The sequence below is a fragment of the Diabrotica undecimpunctata genome, chromosome 6 (assembly GCF_040954645.1).
Source record: "Diabrotica undecimpunctata isolate CICGRU chromosome 6, icDiaUnde3, whole genome shotgun sequence".
Taxonomy (NCBI): domain Eukaryota; kingdom Metazoa; phylum Arthropoda; class Insecta; order Coleoptera; family Chrysomelidae; genus Diabrotica; species Diabrotica undecimpunctata.
Genome location: NC_092808.1, coordinates 150,898,019 through 150,921,637, shown reverse-complemented (window position 1 = coordinate 150,921,637; position 23,619 = coordinate 150,898,019). Strand labels below are relative to the sequence as shown.

General features: G+C 32.6%; 1 protein-coding gene across 8 annotated transcripts in view; it reads left to right on the top strand.

The window, feature by feature from the left end:
• The window catches only part of ERR (estrogen-related receptor), a 109,877-nt gene that overhangs the window by 74,222 nt on the left and 12,036 nt on the right, over positions 1 to 23,619 (top strand). For all 8 annotated transcript variants that reach the window (XM_072535769.1, XM_072535771.1, XM_072535767.1 and 5 more), the window contains 3 exons: positions 16,878 to 17,054; positions 19,278 to 19,394; positions 21,683 to 21,809. In XM_072535769.1, coding sequence (XP_072391870.1) covers positions 16,878 to 17,054; positions 19,278 to 19,394; positions 21,683 to 21,809 — 421 coding nt within the window. The remainder of the gene's footprint in view (positions 1 to 16,877; positions 17,055 to 19,277; positions 19,395 to 21,682; positions 21,810 to 23,619) is intronic.

The following is a 23,619-nucleotide window of genomic DNA, read 5'->3' as shown; positions in this document are numbered from 1 at the left end:
TCATTGGATAAAATCTGTCTCCTCAAGAACCTCCCAGTTTACTGTTTAAACAATTACAATAGTTAACCTGAGTTCTCCAAGCAACAATCCAAGATAGTTTGAACCATGTTCTTTCAACCATCAATTAATAGAGTACCGGCATGTAAGTAATGTTTATTTAGTTGTTTATTTATTTATTGATTCATTACAGTTTAATAGACGATGTTACCAATTTGTGGGTCTTACCTTGTCTGCTTAAACATTTTATTATTATTATTTTTATTCATTTATAAAACCACAGACATGTAATATTGGCATAATTACTGTAATTTATATAATTTATATCACCTACCTATGTTTTTTATCTTTATTAGACAACACCCTAATAAGGGATTATTGTTTTCAGCATTTTAACTTTGTATCGTGACCTGAAGATGCTTTGCATATTGTAGAAAGCGAAACCGGTCGTCCGATTAGTTAAATTAAATTGATTGTGAGTAAGTCTAACTTATTATTTCTTTCACCTTATTAGAAGAATTTTTCACTAAGTAACAAAAAACAAAATTTGTTTAATTTACTAATGTTTGTATTTTGAGAACGATTTCCGAAGTGGAAATTGAAACGTCAATAAACGTACTTTAACCTTTAATTGTGGCTTATTCCCATTTAAATAGTAATTAATTTAAAATGCCACAAGAAAATAGCTTCAGAATAATATTCTTGAAGAAGTGTATTGTTTCGCTTATGTTGGGGCTACAGACACCATAAACCTACAATTCGTTTTATTTATTTATTTTTTTATAAACACTTACTTACATACATACTTTTTGATTAATTCGCAAAAAACGATTGAAAAGTGTTTTTTTTTTTATTACAAAATTGACATTTCCCCTTGCGAATAAGTCGAAAAGTATTGACCTTCAGAAAAAAGAGAAAACTTATCTTAAAATTTATTAATATATTTATTCAGGGTGTTATTTTTAATAAAAAAAAATAACCTCCGTGAAGGAGAGGGTAAAAGCACCTTAAGACACAGGGTCAACTTTGAAACAGAGCGTACGTAGAACCTATAGCCAAATTTCGATGCAAATTCTTGCAGGCTCAGAAATTTGTACTTCTTCTTCAAGTGCCGTCTCCATCAATGGAGGGTAGCGGTTATGGTGGCAAACGGTGGAGAAATTTGTACAGTTACACTTTATTTTAACTTCATTGACTGGAGTAAATAGGTCTTTCTGGCATTTAAAACATTCCGGCAAGTCATTAAATACAACATAGATAATAATGGACCCAGTATTTCTCTTGAGGAGGTCCAAGGTTATTGTGAAAAACTTAACTTAATCTCTGATACCAACTGCCTGCAGCGTTTCGCATAGAAAAATTGAGCTAGTTATTTGCAAAGATATCTAGAAAATGTAGGGAATATAATATGTTGGATAAATCTATATCTGATGAGCTCCTTCAAGGACTTCCGTAACTGATAGTTTGTTGTCGAATCAAATATTAAATATATATCATATTGTACATAATCGACGCTATCTAATCTACAAAAACTTCAAGGGGAAGATATTAATTGCGCGAAACAAAATATTTTCTCTGTAGACAAGTCGGTTCCAAGGCAAAAATAGCAATAGTATGTATAGTCGTAAACACAATTAGCACATGCACGATTATATCATTCCAATGAGCAATACAGGAGTAAACAAATAACAACTGTACCCTTGGATGGAATATATAGAATAGTTTCGGTCACAGCTTTTGACCACCCTATAAATTTTGATAGTAACTCCATCGATTTTAGTTTTTTGGAACAAAAATAATTAATGTTTTAGTGCGTAATTTGTTAATGAAAAGTTTTTTTTTCTAATAATCATGATATTTTGATTAGATGAAATAGATTTCAAATAAATATTCAAGGAAGGAAGTATTTTAAGATTTTTAATGTCTCAACACCTATATTTCGAAGATTAGTATATTAATGATGAATGAATAACCGCCAAGAAAGACGCTGCTATAATTTACAAAAAATAGCACTACACTGAGCGTTTCACTGTAATTTACAACGTAAACGTTAATGTATTCTTGTCTAAATACCTTCAATTAGAAATGTATCTGGTTCTGTTGACGAATTACACAATAAATATTACGTAATACTTAACTCTATATCAACATACTATGTGATACGATGTATCTAAATCAACAAAGTTGTTTTTATTTTTTTCATTATTTACTTATTTGTATCGGAACTCCATACATATTTGACATTTCTGCGTATAGTAAATCGCTCACCGGCGGCAATAGTGGCACGTCTCAAAAATTACTCTAATTGTATTAATTCTTATATTTATTAAATTTGAAATTTAATGCACTATCTTGCAGCAAGACTGACACATAACTAACTCTCATAGTTTTTATTAGAGAGATTTTGGATGGGCAAAATTTGCAGCAATAGTGGTACTTGTGAGTTATGCCAGTATTTAGACATTTTATTTTCGTTACATATTCTTACCAAGTGCTCGTTGTGTTGAAATAACCTTTGTATTTTAATTTCTTTTGCCATTATTTGTAAAAAAAACAACAAAATTTGTGGACTATAAATTCTTTTAAGTTGTGACGTATGTGTAAAGTATTTTACAATGGATCGCAGTTGCGGCAATAGTAGGGAACAGCACAAAAAAACACTATAACCACAAAAAAGTGTCAAAAAGTAGTGTGAAAGCATATTAAAAATGGCGTTCGTTTTCACATTTCTTTGATTCCAACAATTGATAGCCACTGTACACGACGAACACATTCAGGCCCGTTCCTAGGGTAGTGAGCGTCTGCGTGCAGGATTTTTTGTGCGCCCCCATATTATGTTTTTAAGATACCTATATCATAACATGATCTTGTGATATGATTGAAAATACGATATGAATGTAAAAAGAAAAATAAAACGAACCATGTTTGAAAAAAAGGTTTTATTTTCAAAATTAAATGAAGAAAAAAGGTCATTTTAAAACAATATTATATAAGTTAACAGTAAGAAAGAAAATACTCAATTCGCAAATTAATAAGGCATTCTGCAATATAACATGAAACAATAACGGAAAGGAGATACTCTCAATGCAAAAAAACTTTATTAAATAATACATATATACCAAGTGAAAAATAATTAAATAACAAATATTGGAATTACAACATGACACGTCGTGCTTTCACAGATGCAAGCTCATTAATCATTTCATTGTGATCAATAGATTCACAAATTTTATTTTCAATTGAAATGACTGCCAAATCTGATAGCCTTTCTTGGCACATTCACGTTCTTAAATAATTTTTTATGAGCTTTAGCTTTGAAAAACTCCTTTCGCCAGATGCCACCGAAATTGGAAGGGTCAGGAATACTCTCAAGGCTATAAATAGATTTGGAAACAAGGATTGTAAATTTTTCTTTGTTATATAATTTAAAATATCTATGGGCGAATCCGAAATTTTTCTAGAGTCTGTGAGTGGGTTAAGAACTTTGTATGACAGAATTTCATTATGCAAATCAAGACCATCAATATCTTTGCATACGTTTCCTTCATGTTGAATTTGTAAAGCTAAATCCAAATCCATACATGATTTTTTAATCACATCAGAATCTAGATTTTGAAAATTACCCAAAAATCCAAATAAATCGTGGCACTTATCTATTCCCCCACAAAGCGTCTTTGTAGAGATTGAATTGTTGTGTCCAAAATTTGAAAATAAAAACTGATCTTAAATTTTTGTGTTGGATCGAATACTGTTTCACCTGTACATTCATACGAAAATTGAAACTTCGTCTTTCTTAGTCTTAATAATGGAAATGTTTGCTCTACATCACTTTTTCTGCTTCTGCTAGAGCCTCATTCATGAAAATCTCGAAATGTTTGTCTGACCTTTTTTCAGTGAAATAAATAATAAGATTTTTTATTTCTGTATGGCATTCATTTAAAGTTGTATTTGGATTCTGGACCATTTTACTTACTATATTAACTTTTGATAACACATCATGCCAAATTATAATAGAAAAAATGAATTTGAACGTTTTAATTTTGTCTAATAGTGACCTTGCTGAATGTTTCGTTTTCATATCTCTTGAATTATCTTCCACCAAATCATGTAAACTTTTACAAATTTCGAGGAATTGAAACCTAAGAGGGCGAATGGCTTTGACTCTGCTTTCCCATCGTGTTTCACTTACTGATTTTAAAGTTAAGTTTGGTACATTCCTTTTTAAAATGTCCCAATTGTAGGGTGAAGCAGAAAAAAAATTGAACAACTCCTGAATAATTGAAAAAAAAACCTACAGTCTCATATGAAATTTTAGCTGCATCATTGACACTTAAATTAAAAGTGTGAGCTAAACAAGGCAAAAACATTGCTCTGGGATTAATTTTTAGAATTTGAGCTTGAAGGCCCACATGCTTGCCAGACATATTTGCCCCATTGTCGTAAGCCTGACCTCTCATGTCATAAAGCCTTATTTCAAATTTTGATATTTTTTCTTTAAAAAAACTGAAGAGCCCTTCTCCTGTAGTATCTAAAACTTTGAAAAAACCCAGAAAGTGTTCTCTAATTTCGACTTCATACTTCTATATATATATATATATATATATATATATATATATATATATATATATATATATATATATATATATATATATATATATATATATAAACGAAGCGAACTATGACCGTCAGCTGCTCAGGCTAGCAGCTGGAGATTTATTCAAAATAATTGAGTAATATTTTGCTGTTCTGAGGCAACTTAGAATTTCTTTCTGAATATTTCTTGATTTCTTGACAATGAATGAATTAATTCATTTTGAAAGTGATTGCTCAGGTAATGAGGCATATTTTGGCACAACCTTTTAGACCTTCGAATATTGCTCAGGTGTTCCATCATAATTGGATCGAATTTAGCAATCATTTCAACTAATTTAAAAAAAATTAGCATTATTAGTCTCATAAAGATTCGTACTGTCACCCCTAAAAGCTAAATTTTGGCCAGGTAAATACTGCACAATACAAATCATTCTTTTAATGATTTCACGCCATCGCTGTTTTTCAATTTCATAATATTTTTGTTGGTATTTATCAATAGTACATTCTGTACTCAAACGCGGCGAGCGGCATTAGACGGCGCGTCGTGTGCTGACATTAATAAAATTGTAGGGTGGTAATTTAATTAGTAATTTTGGTATTATAATAGGGAATAGCAATCGGATGAAGTGATTGCTTTAGCGCTTACCGGGGAAATACTGAACACTGACTTTTTTGTTTTAGAAGTGAGAATATTTTTGTAATGGTAACCAAATATTTGGCGCCCCTAAAATTTAGCGCCTGCGTGCGGGGCATTCATTGCATACCCGTCAGGAACGGCCCTGAACACATTGAGCAAGTAAAACGATAGCACAGGAAGTACAACTTTTGCTACGATATACAGAAGCATTTTTAATCACAAATTTAATATTGCCTTTAATATTGAAAATATTATGTATAAATACGTCAACTGTATCTTGGAAAATCGTTTTTTGGGAAAAACTACATAATCACTTTTGTTTTTAAACGAATTCGCTGACGTTTAAAAATCATTTGAACTTATTGGTCAAATACGTAAGTGCCGAATGATAATTCCTTGCTGAATCGTTTACACTATTAATAATTCACCGAGTAGATTTTGTAAACAACTTATACAAAAAATAGTATAATTCGCGTATTTGGTTTTGGTACTATAATCAAAGTAATTAACAGAATTATATAACATTTACATCACACACGATGCGCTTATTATGCATATTATTATGTGAATCAATCGTAATATTTAATATAAACAGTATAAAAGTTTTAACAATCAAATAAAAATTTTCTCTGATATTCAATTTTATTAAATTACAACAACTGTATTTCCCTGATCGACTGGTAAGATAATTATCTAATTATCGTCATCATGGACACTACAGCTACAGCAGTTTATAAGCCAAAGCTTTCTTTAGAACAATCCCCTACTCCGCTCTATCACTAGCAACTCTTCTTCACCCTTTACACTTTGATGGATTTTAAGTCCACTTCCAAGTTATTCAGGGATAGTATAAGTAAGAAATATAGTACAATGCAGCTTTTGATAGTTCTGCTTTAAGATATAGTGCAGCGGCTGGTCGTTCTGGTAATTAAAAATATTTATTTTACTTAGGTTACCGTCATAAGGTTAAAGCAGTACAAATTAATTGTGCTAAAATTAATTTTGACCATCTTCATTTACATTTCACTTTACAGGGACCCTCAAATGTTTTAAAATGCAGCAAAAATACAAGTATGGCCCCGCTATTTTTTATTTATTTAAAAAATACAGAACTAAAAATATAACAACTTTTTTTCTCATTATTACACTTGTACACATAATAATTAACAAGTTATCACTTATAATACTTATACACTTAATTCATTTTCTCCTTCTTTCGTATTTTCTGCGTCACTATCATCATTTGATTTAATAATAAATTTATTTCCATCATTAATGTGAAAGTTCCCAATTTTCATATACTATTCTTCAACTTGACAATAAGACTAAAATTTAAGTATAGAAGAACACTGGACCAAATGCAAGGAAGCTATCCATACAGCGGCTAAAGGCTTTTTAAAACCTAACCAGGCTAAAATAAACGAAGATTGGTTTGACAAAGAATGTAGATCCATTAACCAACAGAAAAATGAACCATATAAGAGACTTCAGCAGCGCAGAACGAAATCAAACCTGAAAATCTTAGACGAGAAGAAAAAACGACGTTTAGAGAGAAAAAGAAAGAGCCATACGAAAACGCTCTAAACGAGATTGTTAACCACCAAAATAGAAAAGACTCACGAAAATTCTACCAGAAAATAAACAGCTGCAGAAAAGAATTCAAACCCAGAATAACAGCATGTAAAGACAGAGATGGTTCCATAATTAGTGACAAAGAACAGATACTTAACAGGTGGGCGAATCATTTTGAAGAACTGCTTAGCGACAGTCATAAAGAAGACCAAATAGAAATTACTTTGCCTGAAATAGATGAAAACGCTCAAGAGCCGCCCCCCACCGAAGAAGAAGTTAGAGAAGCCATTTCAAAACTGAATAATAACAAAGCTCCCGGTTTGGACAATCTTCCTGCCGAACTCTTTAAAAATGGTGGTGACACCCTTTTTAAACACATGCATAAATTAGTAACCGAAATCTGGCAACGGAAGGAAACGCCCGCGGACTGGAAATTAGGTGTAATGCACCCTCTTCACAAAAAGAGAGATATGATGGAGTGTGGTAATTATAGAGGCATCACCTTACCGTGGCATATGAAGTATTGTACAGAAGATTGATCCCCTATGCTGAACAAATAGTTGGGAACTACCAGTGTGGTTTCCGACCCAATAAATCAACAACGGATCAAATCTTCACAGTTAGGCAGATTCTTGAGAAAACGCTTGAGTTCGACACCCACCACATATTCGTGGGTTTCTGCCTGATTGCAGATTGAGACCCCGAACTCGAACGGAACCGTATCCTTCTTGAAAATCGCTCCAAAATGGGAGCCGAAACGTCTAGCTTTAAATTCTCAACGCGGTTCTTCCTGAGAACTCAGTAATTTTCATATATATATATATATATATATATATATATATATATATATATATATATATATATATATATATATATATATATATATATATATATATATTATATCGTATTATTTCTCAATAAATTTATGCAAAATATGCTGATTATGATATGATTATTAATATAATTATTATCTCTTGATGTGCAATTTCGCAACTATAACACGTTTTGTATAACTTTTATGTTATTGAATTATTAAAATATTAATTTGCTCTATATAAAAGTTTATATAATAATTTTATCAACGTTTAAAATAAATGTCAAAGATTTCTAATTAAATAGAGTGCAAGAGATAACCGAAACTGCCTGTGTTATATAATGGTATTTATTCAGTTTTTTTTTGTACAAATGTATAAAAAAACACTAATTTTTTTGCAGGTTTTCCTCATTTTAACTAGTGATCTAGTATTTTACATTCAAATAATTGTTTTTTAAATAAATTTTGTAACAAAATATTTTGCCTACCATAGGGTAAGATTATGGGGGTAGAAAATTGGGAACAGAAGCTAAGGGGGTTGAGATAGGGCAAGCAAAATAATCGTTACTTGTGCGAACGGCTCTCAGGGTTTGTTAGAAGAGCTAGGGTCGTGGATAAGTAGAAGACAAGGGGTTTGGATTAGGCCAACTACAAAAATATGAAACAAAAGTCATGAATCTCTTGGGAAAACAAAAAAAAAAGAAACAGGAAACACCTCTAGTAATTTAGAAAGGGCGCCACTTCGAGGTGCCTAATTATAACCATTACAACAGCTAGTTGTAACTAGGGAAATAATTATTTGAACTGCAAAACATATCTTTTTCAAATTAAAACTCAAAAAAGGTTAGGTTGTGTCTCCACAAACAGTTACAAAATAGACAATGCAAAAATGTTACAACAATAGTCGAAAAATACAAAAATACAAAAAAACTTACATGTGTCATCTGTTTACAAATTCCAGGAGTTGGAGATACTACAAAAACTTACAAATGTTACCACACAGAGATTAACCTTTTTTTAAAACAAACAAAACAAATAAATATCGAAAATAATAAAGCTAGCTGTCATATGTTAACATTAAATTTTAAAAACTAAAAAAATATAAAATAACAGCTAAAGTCCAAACCCAAAATTTACAATATTAAATATTACTCATTTTTAAATTTTAACGAAAGTATCTGGATTTCACAAAAACACTTTCCCGGGGTTGGAAACTGGAGTTGAACTCTAGACACTAACAAAAGTACTGCATCTCACTGCGAATTGAACCGACCATTTGAGGCCGAAGCCGGCACTGGACACAAAACTTATGACTCTGCCTCTTACAAAACAGAAACAGGTAGAATTAGACTATTAACTAATTAATTGCTACTAAAATTGTTTTCCATAACGTAAGACGAAGATTTCCATGAAAAGGGAAAAAGCAAAAAACAGAAAACTACAAATTCGACGTGAATTTGGACATAACGCTGAAGCCTATCACTCTTCTTGACCGCGGCTCCAGCGAGAGTGATGAGTGATGAAATTATCTTCAAAAATTGATCGCATAAGTTAGAATAAACAAAGCACTTTGCGTATAAACAAAACACAACGGAAATTAAGACGTAAATTATTAATTTGAAAACGCAATATCGGGCGGTTTGAACAAAGAAATATCAAAGAATTTGCGCCTGTGACATAAACAAACAATAAAATGATTTATTATCGACTTGGCGACGTGAAAAGAACGAAATATCGTCGGTATACTGCGAAAACCAGGTAAATGTCGGAATACCGAAATCGAGAAAAAACGTTTTTAAAGTTTAGTTTGATATTGTGAATTAAGCAGTCAGCTTGTTTTTAATATTAGGTGTTCTAGTGAAAGATGCATATACCTGAAATGATTTTCTATTATTAGTTTGAAAAAGTTGAGACACCTATCTGACTAGTCCTAAATTTAAGTTGGAAATGCTATCACTTACCTGGTTTTACCTGTAAATCTAAATAAATCGGTTACTCTTCAAATATCATATTTAACACAAATATAATAAACCAAGTATATTATGTTCCAGTTTTGTGATCGAGATATGAGGCTTTTACTAGGTAATAGCAATGTTTTAAGGTATTAGTCGATATTTATGACATTTAACTGGTTTTCCCTGAAAATTTTATTAACAGCTGTTTGTAGTTATAGTTATTATTTATATGAATGATAGGCAGTTTTATAGAAAAAACTAATTTATTTCGAATATAATAATAACAATATTATATATTATAATAATAAGAATATTATTATGAGGCTTCCTCGTCCGATTTTTCACTGAAAGCAGGCTCTGGCAAGATGTCTGATGTCTGTCACATCATTTCCCGTTTTCAAATTACGATATCACCCGTGATATTCCTCCGGTATCACTCCCTTATCACATAGCTGTACCAAATCTTTCTTTTTTGATATGTTTATTGGCAAATGTGCATCATAAAGTCGCTTAAGTTCTTCAAGATTGCTTGTAGTTGATAACTTGGCGTGTTTTTTTCTTGTTGACTGCCGTTTAGTATCACCAAGGAAATAATTGAAGCTTATTGACATGTCATAATTAAAATAGATTCTGTTTGTCTCTCCTTTCACGAATCTCATTCTTTTTATCTTCAACCACATTATTTTTTCGCCGTTTTGGTCTTTTGTACGGTTTTTAATTAAAGTGTGAGACAAGTTTTTAAAGTCGTAGTATTTAAATTCTTTACATTTGTATGGTTCTATACATTTTTACTTTTTTATCATCAACCTTGATATTTTTAGTTCCTCTTGCATTTTGAAAAACAAACAAGTAATCTGGCATCTGTCATAGATAGATCTGTGTTTTTTAGCGGTTTCGATACTACTAATCATAGAGTCAACTCCATATAGGAATGTCCAGACTCTAAAAATTTGTGTAAGTAAGTATCCCATAATAGTAAGGCTGCAATAAGCTGATTACGATTCTGTCCTCCGCAGGTATCAGAAAGTAAACTTATTTCACTTACATATTCTAGAACACTTTTGATAAGTAGTGGAGTATAATGCTTCCTATTTCAGAACTTCCTCGTCTACCGTTAATTTCTGACCAGGCAAAACAGTAAGCTGCATTTGGTAATGCGGCTTCATATACACACAAATTGTAGACGCATAATTTTTGAGAATAATATAGTTGTCCAGTCAATCCACTTGGAATCTGTAGTACGGCCTGTAGATCGACAGTAATTGAAACAAAATCCCATTGTTCATTAGATCTTTTCTTATCATTTTGTTTTTTAAGATTACATACTTCTTTTCTTTTCTGATGTTCTCTGTAACTGTCTTCGATTCGATTTGCCAGTTCAATTAGCCCTATCATATTTATTACAAACTAAACATTGATCTTTTTAGGAACAAAAAAGTCGTTATAGTCGTTAGAAAATATTCTTCGATATGTAATTTCGCTAACACCTTCCAGTTTCTTCTGCCCACAGTCATTATATAAAGTTGGTACATTTTTATTATACTAAAATTTTTGTCCAAATATCTACGCTTTCAACTTTGGCGACTATAATGTGGGCCCATGGTTGGAAAAGACTCAATATGAGCCTTCACGATTTGTCGGGTTTCACTGCTTGTTTTATTTGGCGGTGTATGTTTGCATGGCGTTGTCTTACAAAAAAATTTCTTACATACCTGTATGTCTTGACCATTCAAAGAAAAGTAACACTTTTTGGAAAATGAACGTGGTTTTTTTTTAAACTTCAACAAACTGCAACTCTCTTTTGTGGCTTCATTTTAATACGTGCAAGAAGACAATTTTTCTGGCCTTTATAATCTAACTTCCAATAATCACGACATAGTATTTGTCTGTAATCTTCGCTGAAATAACTGGCACATTTGTAAACGCACTCTAAATTTTGCTGGTCTATTCTTTTTTTTTATCTCATAAGGCAAACCCTTAGCACGCCTTCCTTTTGCGACATTTATTACCCTTTCTTTGGAATTAGCTTTTCTCTAACGTTTTAGTGGATGTACGTCTTTCCATACTTTGTCAAGAAGTAGATTTAATATCCAACTAGCTATTTCAGTTGACACTAAATTGTTCGTGGGTGCACCTATTTCGTATTTTCTTTCTCATCATTTAGGCTATCAAGATCAGCTGTTTGTAGTTCATACAGACTTCCTAGAGAGAGTGATCTCTCTTCACTTGGCTGATATGTGGGGTCTACATCTGAAAAGTCACTATCAAAAATGGATTTCATCATTGAGACTATATTGTTCTAAGAATCATCAAGAATTGAACTGCTGTCTTCAGTTTCAAAGAAATATAGAAAACACAAGATATTGCACAAGTAACTAATTAATACCTATTAACAAAGTATTTTAAAAGCCTAGCCACTAATATAGAAGACAAGCAATTTTATTTAATAGTCTGCTTAATTTTAGCATAATCTTTTAACTTAACACCATTAAGATCATTTATGGTTTTAGCTTAGTAATCATTTCTAAATTTTAACTCAAACCGTTTTCAGGTAAAATGAAGTAAGTGTACTTAAAGGTTTTTACTAGTGAATATGAAAGAGAAATTTTAATAAATCATACACGTAAAATATATTAAAGATACTTATCACCTTTTTACTGAATATGGTATGCAGTAGTAGAAATATATTGTTGTCCGGCATAATAATATATGTGGGCTTACTTTGTTTTACATGCAACAGAACTTTTATTTAATGGAAGTAAGCAGCGATATATTGTTTTATTTGAAAACTAAAAATTGGTTAGGTGTAACTTATTTGTTTATTACATAAATTATCTGCTGAATGGTAAGTCGTATCATTTATTGGGTTTTACCTGTATGTAGAGCGGAAAAAGCTGAGAATTTTGGTATACTTAACTCAATATTTTAAAATTTGTCATTTACCTGGTTTTCGCAGTATACCGACGATATTATTTGGGTCTTAATTTGAAAGATACGAACTAAGAAACATTGAAAAAATTCTTCGTTATTATAATGCAAATATAAGGGGATTTCAATTTAATACATATACGAGCGGATTTCAATATATTTCAAATGCTACAATTTCACGAGACGCGAGAATTAAAAAATAGAATTAAATACAATAGTTGGTAAGAGCCAAATGACTCTTCATGAAGTTGCTAATCTATCGGAAAGATTTTTTTAATAAATTACCGATTAAGGTCTGAGCTATATTATAACTGTCCAAATTGCTTGTATCTTGTTAGTGCAATTTTCTAATGTTTGGGCTGTCAGGTGACAAGGCTCAAAAGTTGCAGTCTACAACAAGAATCCAATTTTTCTTTATCCAATATTCTGAAAATATCTTCAAATTTTACATTCACTAAATTTTTACAAACTTCAAAAATGTTTCGATTTTTCATAAACACATTTCCAAAGTTTTTTTTTTCGTGAATTTCTTCAGTTACTCGAGTCATACACGCTGGAAATTTCTTTCTTTAGGAAATTTAATTGGGAACAATTTAATATACATCTATTTTTGTCGTAAATATGATAATTTTCTAGATATTAAGGAGAGCAGGCTCAAAAGTTGGGATCAGTATTCTCGTTTCTACAATTTTTCCTGAATTTTCTACATCGTTTAGGCTGGAGCATACTCAAATTCGGGTTTGACACAATCTTTTAGGGACATTTTACAAAAATCAAAGGCCCGACTCACTAACTCTATACATCTCCTGAATGGAAAGAACTGGCAACAATATTTAAAAGTTGCGTTCCTACATACAACAGTGACTCATTTATTTAACACACTTAAACCTGACAATAAGTGAGAACAACGTCCACCTGTGTAAATAAACATTTAAAATCTTTTATTTTTTAATTTACTTAATATATATGTATGTAAATCAATGAATTAAGTCATTAATTAGATATTTCAAGTATGAAGCACTACTGAATGTTATTAAATCCATTCCATAAAACTATCTCCTTTAAGAAAAACCAATTACTTAAACAAATAAAAAGAGATAATTAAAGAAAATGAGTCGTAACCAGACTTAGTCATTTTATAACTTTTTAAGATGCAGTTGTGTGCATCACAATTCGCGACTGGTCAAGAAATAAATCTTGAAACAAACTGGTCGGCCTTGACTGCAAGTGTTCTTTCTTGTTTCCCAGTCGGTTCAAGTGCAAGGCCAACATCGACACTTCCTCTTTTGCTCCTCTCTCCTCCGTTCGATCTGTGTTTTCTCTAAGTCTAATCGTAAAACACAGAATTGCACGTCCTGTTACCAAAAATGCGCGAATTGTCAGAGATTTTGAAGAAAATTAACTCATCAATACTTAGTTTTTACATTTAGTTTTACTTTGTACTATCTTTCTTCTCACGTAATCAAGTTTAAGCTATTTATATTCCAACTTGTGTTAAATTTTAATGATTTAATGATCAAAGTTTTTATATTCTGTCGTATATTTCAGAAACTTAACTATACCATTACAGAACAGGTCGGGATTATAGAGCTATCTAAAAAATCATCTAATCTTTTGTCATAAAAATACATCATAAAAAAATTGTAGATCATGCAATTATCTATAAAAATTGTCTACATACTTTTTCTCATAAGAGTCATCAATTCATTGGCGAATTAGTTTCTTGTACTCATAAAATGAAAACCGAAATAAAAGTAAAGACATTTAAGATTTGATTTCACGTATAGTGCCTCTGTATATTTACTTATACGTATTTCATCCTAGCAGGAATCATTAGAGCTACTGGTACAGAAGCTCTAAACGTGAGAACAAAGCAATAATAAAATTAAAATGGCTTCAATATGGACGCTATAGCGACATCTGATAATAAATCCCGAAAGTAGAAATTCGAAAATTTCTATTGACAACCAAAATTCAGATCATTGCTTTAATCTGTGCCTTCTATAAATTGCAAGGCAAAACAGACGATGCTAAAGATGTAAGAGGGAGATATGGAGAATCTAAAAATTGCATTCCGCAACATATCTCCTCATTAGCAAAGATGCTAATTTGCTTAGATGAGGAGATATATTGTGGAATCCAACTTTTAGATTCTCCATATCTCTCTCTTACATCTTTAGCATCGTCTGTTTTGCTTGCAATTTATAGAAGGCACAGATTAAAGCAAAGATCTGAATTTTGGTTTCGACAATAGAAATCCTCGCATTTCTACTTTCTGGATTGATATACAATTTATGTAGAATGTATTTTATGATGAACCTTACCGTTTGCTACCTTTGACCTTCAATAACTTTTTTCTCCGATGTGTGATTGATGGGAACTTTTCACATTTCATTTATAATTATGTCCCGAACATTTATACCAATTTTTAACACTATGTGAATTTGACCGGGCTATTTGCTATCTGTTTCCTTTTTTTATCCAAAGTTGCTTGAACTTGAACTTTTTTTGTGTTGTATATTTGTTTATTTTTTAATTCTACATTAGGCAATGGTATTGTAACGAGTTGTTCTTTTACTTTCATATCATTTGCAAAACGACAGTTCTTTTATCTTGTAGCTTTCATGTTGTTTCGCCAAATTTTTTTCTTCAACGCAAGATCTTCTCTAATAGTTTCTCCCAGTGTATAGTCCAGTCGTCAGAGACGAAAAGCCACTGAACCCCTAAAAATAATACGAACAAGCTGAATTTTACCGAAAATGTCAATTTCATGACGCTAAAAAAGCACTTTTACAAAAATGTTTCAAATAAAAAAAGTAGCTAAAATAATTTTGAACAAAAACGATTGATTATTAGCAATTTTGTGTAGAAGGAACCGTGCTCTTAGAAACAACGCTTGAAGCGATCGTAGATTTTGAATTTTTGGGGCCAAAAAAAGGGGAAAACGGGATTTCGCTTCCTGATCGCTGGATGACAGAGGAGGATCTGGTATAGCATGTAGGCGTTCGGCATAGACTTGGCGACGAGAGGGCGTTTTAAAGTACTTTGGGAACAATCGCTGGGACTAGAAGAACGAATCCACACATTAAGTGTCTTTTGAATACTCCGGACCCCCCCTCCCCCTATAAAGACAAAAAAATGGTATTTTCTAAATATCTTTGAAACCCTATTTTTGTTTATCCTTTTTTAATTAAAACATCCCTTAAGAGGTGTCTTTTACAATACAATCTGATCAGAAAGATCAATGAGCCGTCTGTTACGTGCTAAATTAATACTAGTAAATAATAGTTCTATAAAATGAAATAAACTAAAATTAGTTCCAAAGCTACTACTAAAATTAAAAATAATTCCAAAAAATGAGGAACTATAAACCAAATAAAATTCACACAGTTTGTTCCAAACATTTCTCATGGCGTTGAGTTCATGTGCTGATATATTTGGGCCAACTTAGACTATTTTTGTCTCAGTTGCTCCAAGTTGGTGGCTAACTCGAATTTATGTCTGTACAAATTGGTCTTTAGCATACCCAAAAATACAAATCTAAGGGAGTTAAGTCTGGTCACCGAAGGGATCATTTGATTGCCTCTGACGGCTTGTGCACTATTTGAAGGACTGCAATCTTGTTGATACCAAGTTTCGTTTAAGTTTATTTAAAGATGTTAAAATGTAGAAATAATTTAATTTCGTAGTAATTCAAGATATTTTACTGCGTTTAGAGAATTTCCTTCGATAAAAAAAGGATAAATAATATATAATTTCCAAAATTCCAATCCAAACAATAGATTATCTAGAAAAATTGGGAACTTACCTTCAACGTTAGTAAGAATGAATATCTGGTAATAAAGAATGAACAAAGAAATCCTCAACTTTCTTTAGCAATAAAAAAAGCGAATAATTCAAATATCTAGCAATAAATAGCAAAAGAAGGAACATCAAAGACATTTAGCCAAAAATACAACAAAGCCGGAAAGTAATACAAACACTAAACTCATTATTTCTGTCTACTAAAATTAGCCTAAAAACAAAAATGACAATCTACAAGTCGGCTGTAGAACCATGGACACATTTCTGCTATTCTAGTGAAAGAAGTTGTTGAAATTTCGTTGTTTTTGTGTTGTTAATAACTTTACTCAAAAAACATTGTCACAGTTAGACATCCAATCAAAATTCTTGATTCTCCAGCAGCTACAGTTTTTAATAAACCGGGATTTTGCATTTTTGCATCGCTTTATGCGGACCTTTTAACCTACTTTCAATTCCCTAAATCACCCTTCTCTCCAATTTGTACTAAAAGCTTCCATTTTGTATCTGCAATAAAAAGATTCATTTCTCAAGATTACTTTTTCTTTATTCGCTAAAACGTTTTTTCTTTTATTTTCAGGTCTCTATGATGACTGACACTCTGGATGGAGACGTTTCGACAGGGTGTGTCACGCACATAAAAAAGGAATTGGATGGCTTTCATGAATGCTCTCCGTCTAATAGCGACATGTACTCCCCCACAACGACAACTACGACAGTCTTAAATGATAATAGTATTAAGTCTTCAAACAGTGAGGTAAGGATTTTTATTAATAGGCGAGGTCGATTTTATTACGCAGTCGTGCTTTTTTAATATATAAACTTAACATCAAAATTGACTGGACTATAATCTAAACTGCATCGAATATGCTATAGTTATTTTTATATCAGTGTAGAGTAATAATTTACCTGAAATTACAAAATCAGAAGAACCGAAACACATACTATTATAAAAAGAATCAAAAATTATCGCTGAGCATGTTTTTTTCAATGTGAAGCATTTTTAAAAATTGTTTTTTTATTTACATAAAGTACCTCGACAACTATGGCCATTGATACAGGAACAATAATATTAAATATATAATAAATAATGAGAACAAATAATAATTATATCACTTTAACTAATGTATATTAGGTTAAATCTTGTGGTAGAGTTGAGCAGTTTTTAGAAACGGTATAGCTTTTGTCATCTCTGTAGGGTTGTTGTACATTTCCTTAAGAGTAGGTTTCAAGTCCAGTGCTTTATACAGGTTGGTAAATTGTTTGCAGTCGGTGAGGAGGTGTTTTACAGTCAGTTAAAGATTGCAATGGTAACAAGTTGGATGAGTTCCTGAGGACATGAAGATAGCATGGATATGTTTAGTGTGGTTGCTTCGGAGTCTTCTAATAATCGATGCTTCGCTTCTAGTTAGGAAGTCCAGGGAGAGATTATCAATAAACGGTTAGAGTTCATGAAAAGTTGTTTTGCTCTTTATCCATAAGTTGTGCCAAGTATTCTTTATTGACTTTTTGAAAACGAGTTTGAGGTAGTTAGCTAGTTAAATCGTGGTGACTCCAGTATTATGGTTGGTAGCTTTTTTGGCAAAATGATATGCTGTTTCAGTACTAGTAATTCCAGTATGAGAAGGCAGCCATATGAGAGACTGTTACATCGTGAACAGAGAGATTTTGGTATATGCCATGCATGTATTGTAACTAATATGTGGTCAGTGAAAATTGTATTGATTGAATGGATAGATAAAAGGGAATCTGAACAAATGGCAATATGTCTGTTTTGATGGGAGATGCATTTAAAAGCCAACAGTTGTATATAGTTCACCTATGTAAACGCTGCATGTTAAGGGTAACCGAGATGATCTTACAAGTTCATGTTTAGTGGTTACTGCACAGCCCACACCAGTGGTAGTTTTAGAAGCATGGGTATAGAGAATTAAATCGTATGATTTTTTTTGTATAATTTCTGAAAATGCTTTCTTTATAAGAATGTTAGAAGATTCATGTTAAAGATGGTGAGTGAAGTGTCTATTGAAGGGAGATTTTTTTAGCCCAGGGGGAAGTAAAGGTAGAGGAAATGAACTAGTCAAAAGGAGGTCAATATTTTTAAGTAGTGGAGAAATTAATTGAGGTGTAGGTTTTATGATAAGGTGTTAGATATTGTTAGTGTAAGAAGACGGCATTGTGGTGATTAGGGAATGAACGGGATTAAAGGGATTTGCGGATGTTGATGCAGCATACGAAAGTAGAAGAGATTGTCGTCCTAGGGTAAGAGGATGTTCATTGGATTCACGGTAGAAGCATTATTTTGATGGTCTACAAAAGGAAATATGGCGTTTTACAAGATATCGAGAATGGAGGTGAAGGAAATAAGACCTCTAACACATATAGCAGAATAAATGGATCGACTCTCTTAAGAAGCTATATACAGAAGATTCATTTTATTACACAACCTGAATCGAATACGCTCTGGTTGTTTTCACACTAATATAGAGTAAAAATTTACCTGAAATCGACCTGAAAGACAGATTGAAAAGTATGTGTGTTTTAAAAAATGAAAATCCTTTAGATAATGTTAATATTTTGTGAAAAAATGTTATTTTTGATTTTCTTTTTAGTAAATGACGTATTTGATTTGCATCTAGTACAATTAGTAGATCAAGCTACATTTATGAGTCACCCTCTCCAATTTCTTGTCGAGGTATAAGATTATTTTGGTCAAATGATACATTTTCTATCAATCAATTCTGTGGTAGATATGGACAATGTTCTTGTAACAAGACCGTTGTAATTTCTGCCTTAAAAACTGGCAATCATACATTTTTAAATCGCCTATAGTTGTTTCTTGTGCCTTGCTACATTGTATTTATGTATTATATGTCGTTTTTTTATCCAAAGCCTTTAAAAATTTATGAAAGGCGGCTAAGTTAAGATTTTAAGACGAATATTCGCCACATTTTGTTGATTTATTTCTTTTTTTTTTCAGGCCGACTTTCACGAAAAAAGTTATGACCGAAATATCAGATCTCCGACTAGTCCTGAACGGCAGTATTGTTCTTCAACGACTCAACCTCATACAGACTCAGGGTTAGGACACATAGAAGTGAGTTATCCGAGACGAGTTTTATTCTTTTTGATTTTGAATAGTTTAAAGCGATAGTCTAGACTAAGTCATGCATTATTCACTATAAGAATATCGTATATGTAAAACGTTTAATACACTCAAAGACTAAAATAATGCAAATATTTAGTGTAGCCTTCATTTTAAACATAAATATTGGTTTTTTTTATTAAAGTATTTAATTGGGACTAGACCGTAATTATTGTCAAGCAAATCCTTATTTGATATTTTTTAATCATTCACAATTATATTTATTTATTCACAATCTATAAATTTCTAAAGCAATTGTAGCTGCTCTGACGAATTTCTCATATCAGTTTGTCATGGTGGATCACTGCACTGATTTTTCCCTTAAATATGTCCGAAAAATACTCAAATTTCTGTCCGGCGAGCGACTTTTTCAAGTCTGGATTTAAAACGAAGTTGCACGAGGCCAAATCAGGAGAATACAGTGGATGAGGCAGCTGTTCGTAGCCCAATTTGACCGTAGTGGCGGCGCATGTGTGAGCCGGTGCGTTTGGAAGAGCATTTTTTTCGCAATTCGGGGTGGAATCGGCCTGTGAATCACAGAAAACGGTGCAAAGGACAGTTTTTGCCTTCTTTCAAGCACGTTTGCCGCGTGAAGTCCACTGTTTCGACTGTCATTTGGTCTAACTTGGCAGATACGCCTAGTATCTCGCGCATCTTCAATCGTAGTCTGCTAATACGAGATCGTGGAGTTTTGTCTACAATTTCTAAAAGCATCATCATCCACAGGCAGCCAGACCATCTGCTGCTCCAGCCCCTCTAGGCATTTTGAAGCCATCAGGCCAAACTACTGAATATCACAAACTCCCCAAAGCCAAAACCTATAGTCCGCGTCAGACGGTCAAATATTTGATCAAACTAGTGTGAACAAACCAAAAAATTGACAGCATGTGATGTCATCCTGAATTTGATCAAATCCGCTAAAAATAGACGATCTTCTTTTTTCAAGGTCAGTTTGATCAAACTTTAATTTTGATTGGTCGAAGAATATATAAGGACAAATGACAATCAGCAGTTAGATATAACGTGAGGAAATTCATTTTCCTTTTTTTTTTCTTTGGTTTAAAGTGTGTGGTTTATTTTTCTTCTTATTTTCTTATAAAATAAAAGTAAAAGTTTAAAATCTCTGGGAGCCAAGAACAATTTTCTATATACATAATTGATTTATATCGAGAAAGAAGCTGTTTATATAGCGTGAAGCATCCACATTATTAAAAAAATTCTTTCAGCCTTTTTATTTTCATTGAGGATAAGAAAAATTTGAATAATAAATAAAGCAGAAGCAACTAATAAATAAGCAAAAAAGACAATTAATTTCATTTACATCAGTCAGTTTGGTCAAATTTGAATTATCGTGTGACAGGTAGATTTTTAAAATTTGAAAAAAACTGTCATTATGACGCCATTACGACAGTTTGCTTAAATATTTGATCGTCTGACACGGACTTAACTCATCCTCAATCAACGCAGTGAATAATACTAAAGTATGTGAGTACCTGATTCAAGATATTCCTAATAAAATTTTAAAAGAAATAGATTTCTACAAAATCACCAATACTAGAGAAATCTTGACAGTTTCAAGGTACTTGTACACTCACCCTGTGAGTCGTTTGTCAAAAACCCAAAAATTGTGTTCCATCTTCACCATCCACTTATTCTGCATATAGAATGTAGAAAGTTGTACACAGAGGAAGAAATAACAAAATCCTCGAAAACCAATTTGATTCGGTAAAAAAACTCTGGAAAGGTAAATCAAAACAAACAGGTCAAGCAACAAAATTTATCGAAGTTCTCACCGCTTCACTAGAGAAATATTCCTGAATGTAAGAGAATAACTTACAGGCTGCCAAATTGAGGAATAGAACACATATCCATTGCTTGATCTACTCTTACATCCCCAAAATTTCCTAACTGCAGTAGCAAATTCCAACCAATGCCCATAACGAAAATAGACTCCTTTCCAGGCAGACAAATCCGCTTTTTCGTTCCCTTCAATAACAGTATCTCCAGACACCGATAGTAAATTTATTTGTTACTTTTTATGATCTGAACCAAATTCTGAAGACAGTTCCAAACTAACTTGGAGTGAATCCAATTCGATTCCAGTGCCTTTAATGCCGCTTGACTATCCAATATAATTTTTATAGATTGTCCCTGTAGTTTCTTTTTAGTAGCCCCTGCAGAAACGTCTCTATAGCATAAATTTCTGCTTATGTAGAGTTTTTAAAAATTTGTATTTCTAGGGAGAAATTAAAGAAGAGGATTCTCCTCGAAGATTATGTCTTGTTTGTGGAGACGTAGCTTCGGGATTCCATTATGGAGTAGCTTCTTGTGAAGCGTGCAAAGCATTTTTTAAAAGGACAATACAAGGTAGGCATATTCAATTCCGATTAGTTTGCATGGCATTATTCGTTGCATCATGAAACAATTAGTTATTTGATAGATTTTTGGAAGCAATTAGAATCAAATAAAAAAATTTTAATAAAATAAATTAAATTTAAATAAAATAAATTAAAAACCATCACTCCCGGAGTGCCACATCCCGATTTTTCTTCCATATACTCTGGTAAGAAATAAAACCTTTCTGTGTGACGAAGAACCAACCGATTTTGTTATGATATATGCAATATTTTTACACTCCTAACAACAGTCCATAGGTAGTTAGAACCGGTGGTCCTGCAATGAAGATTTTTTTTTTAACTTCAAAGATATTACTTTTTTGGTGTACTAGCCGCAAAATACATCAAGTTGCGGATCTGGTGGATAAATATAATACGAAGACGCTGAATCCATTAACCGTTCTGATCATATTATACTTTAAAAGTTCATCATACCACATATCCCCTTCCTTTTTCAATTGTTGGTAATTTAAAAATAACTTTCTGTCCATTATGGTGCCATAAAGGATTATAGTAATTTTATTATTATAATATTACGTAAACATCTCGTAGAGCCAGATGACTGAGAATTTTTATTTCTAAGATAGTGGCGTTTTTGTTGGATTGATATTCAATTTCTATTTGTCCCATTATTTGCATCCGTATTTTTTCATCACTAGGTGGATAATATGCGATCAGACCTGTTTACTCTGGTACTGGGTTTCTAGAAAACCACATCAGAACCATGGTCGAACAGCTTGGCCCTGAAACGAACCTTCCTGTCCTCCATAGGTCCGATGCAGCCGGGCCAATGCAGCCATTCCTTACATAAACGGGCATTAGGGTGTAACCGTCCGTTAGAACATATCTTCGCGCTGATGTTCTTTCTTTCACCAGATTCTTATAAGTTCGTTAACATTCATATCTAGCTCTCATACAATACTACACCCATACTCTTGTTCACCTCGCATCCATCACCATAATGTTTTCATCAAGCTCCTGTCCCCAATAGGGTACATTAGCCTGAACAGATATACATTGAAACACTCATTTAAATCTATAAGTCGACCTCAACTTACACACGCATTCCTCTTCCTAGCAACACACTTCCGTATGACCCAATCTTTTATCCAATCCCACTCATTTACTTCTGCTCTATAATCATCTCTAGCTTCTAGCTCCTTGGTGGACGACGCCGTTTTTACAAACTCGTGAATTGTTGTTCACCATTTCCCATCAGCAATCATATAGAGCTCCCCCACCTTAACTCTTATCGTTTCGCACCTGAATCCAAGCATTCTCTCTAATACACCTCGCTCTTTGGTCCATCTGTTAAACAACAACATTGTATGTGACATAGTATCCTCAGCGTTTCCGCAATACAGACATCTCGCAAACGGTGCCGGTGTTCACATTTCAGCCATCTCTGCAGGTCGGGTAATAACATTTACTTCATTGCGCCACATCTTCCATTTCAAAAATACGAACACAATTTACCTAAGAAACACTTTCGTCGGCAAAGTGGTGTTCTTTCACAAGTGAGGTAGCGTTCTGGTCTCACACGCCGACAAAATCACAATCCCCGAACTCCCCGAAACAACACTGGTTCCGCTTTCGCCAGTAAAAATTTAATTCAAACTCAGTTTTCTTTCAACATTGTATCTTAAGTGAACACAATAATAAACATTTAGGTTATGCTTGTTCTCTTTCGAAATTTTAAGACGCAATTCTTTAAGTGCTGGAGAAAACACAGCCAGTAAGATCCCATAAGATTGCCGTAGATACAGTACTGTAGGCACTCG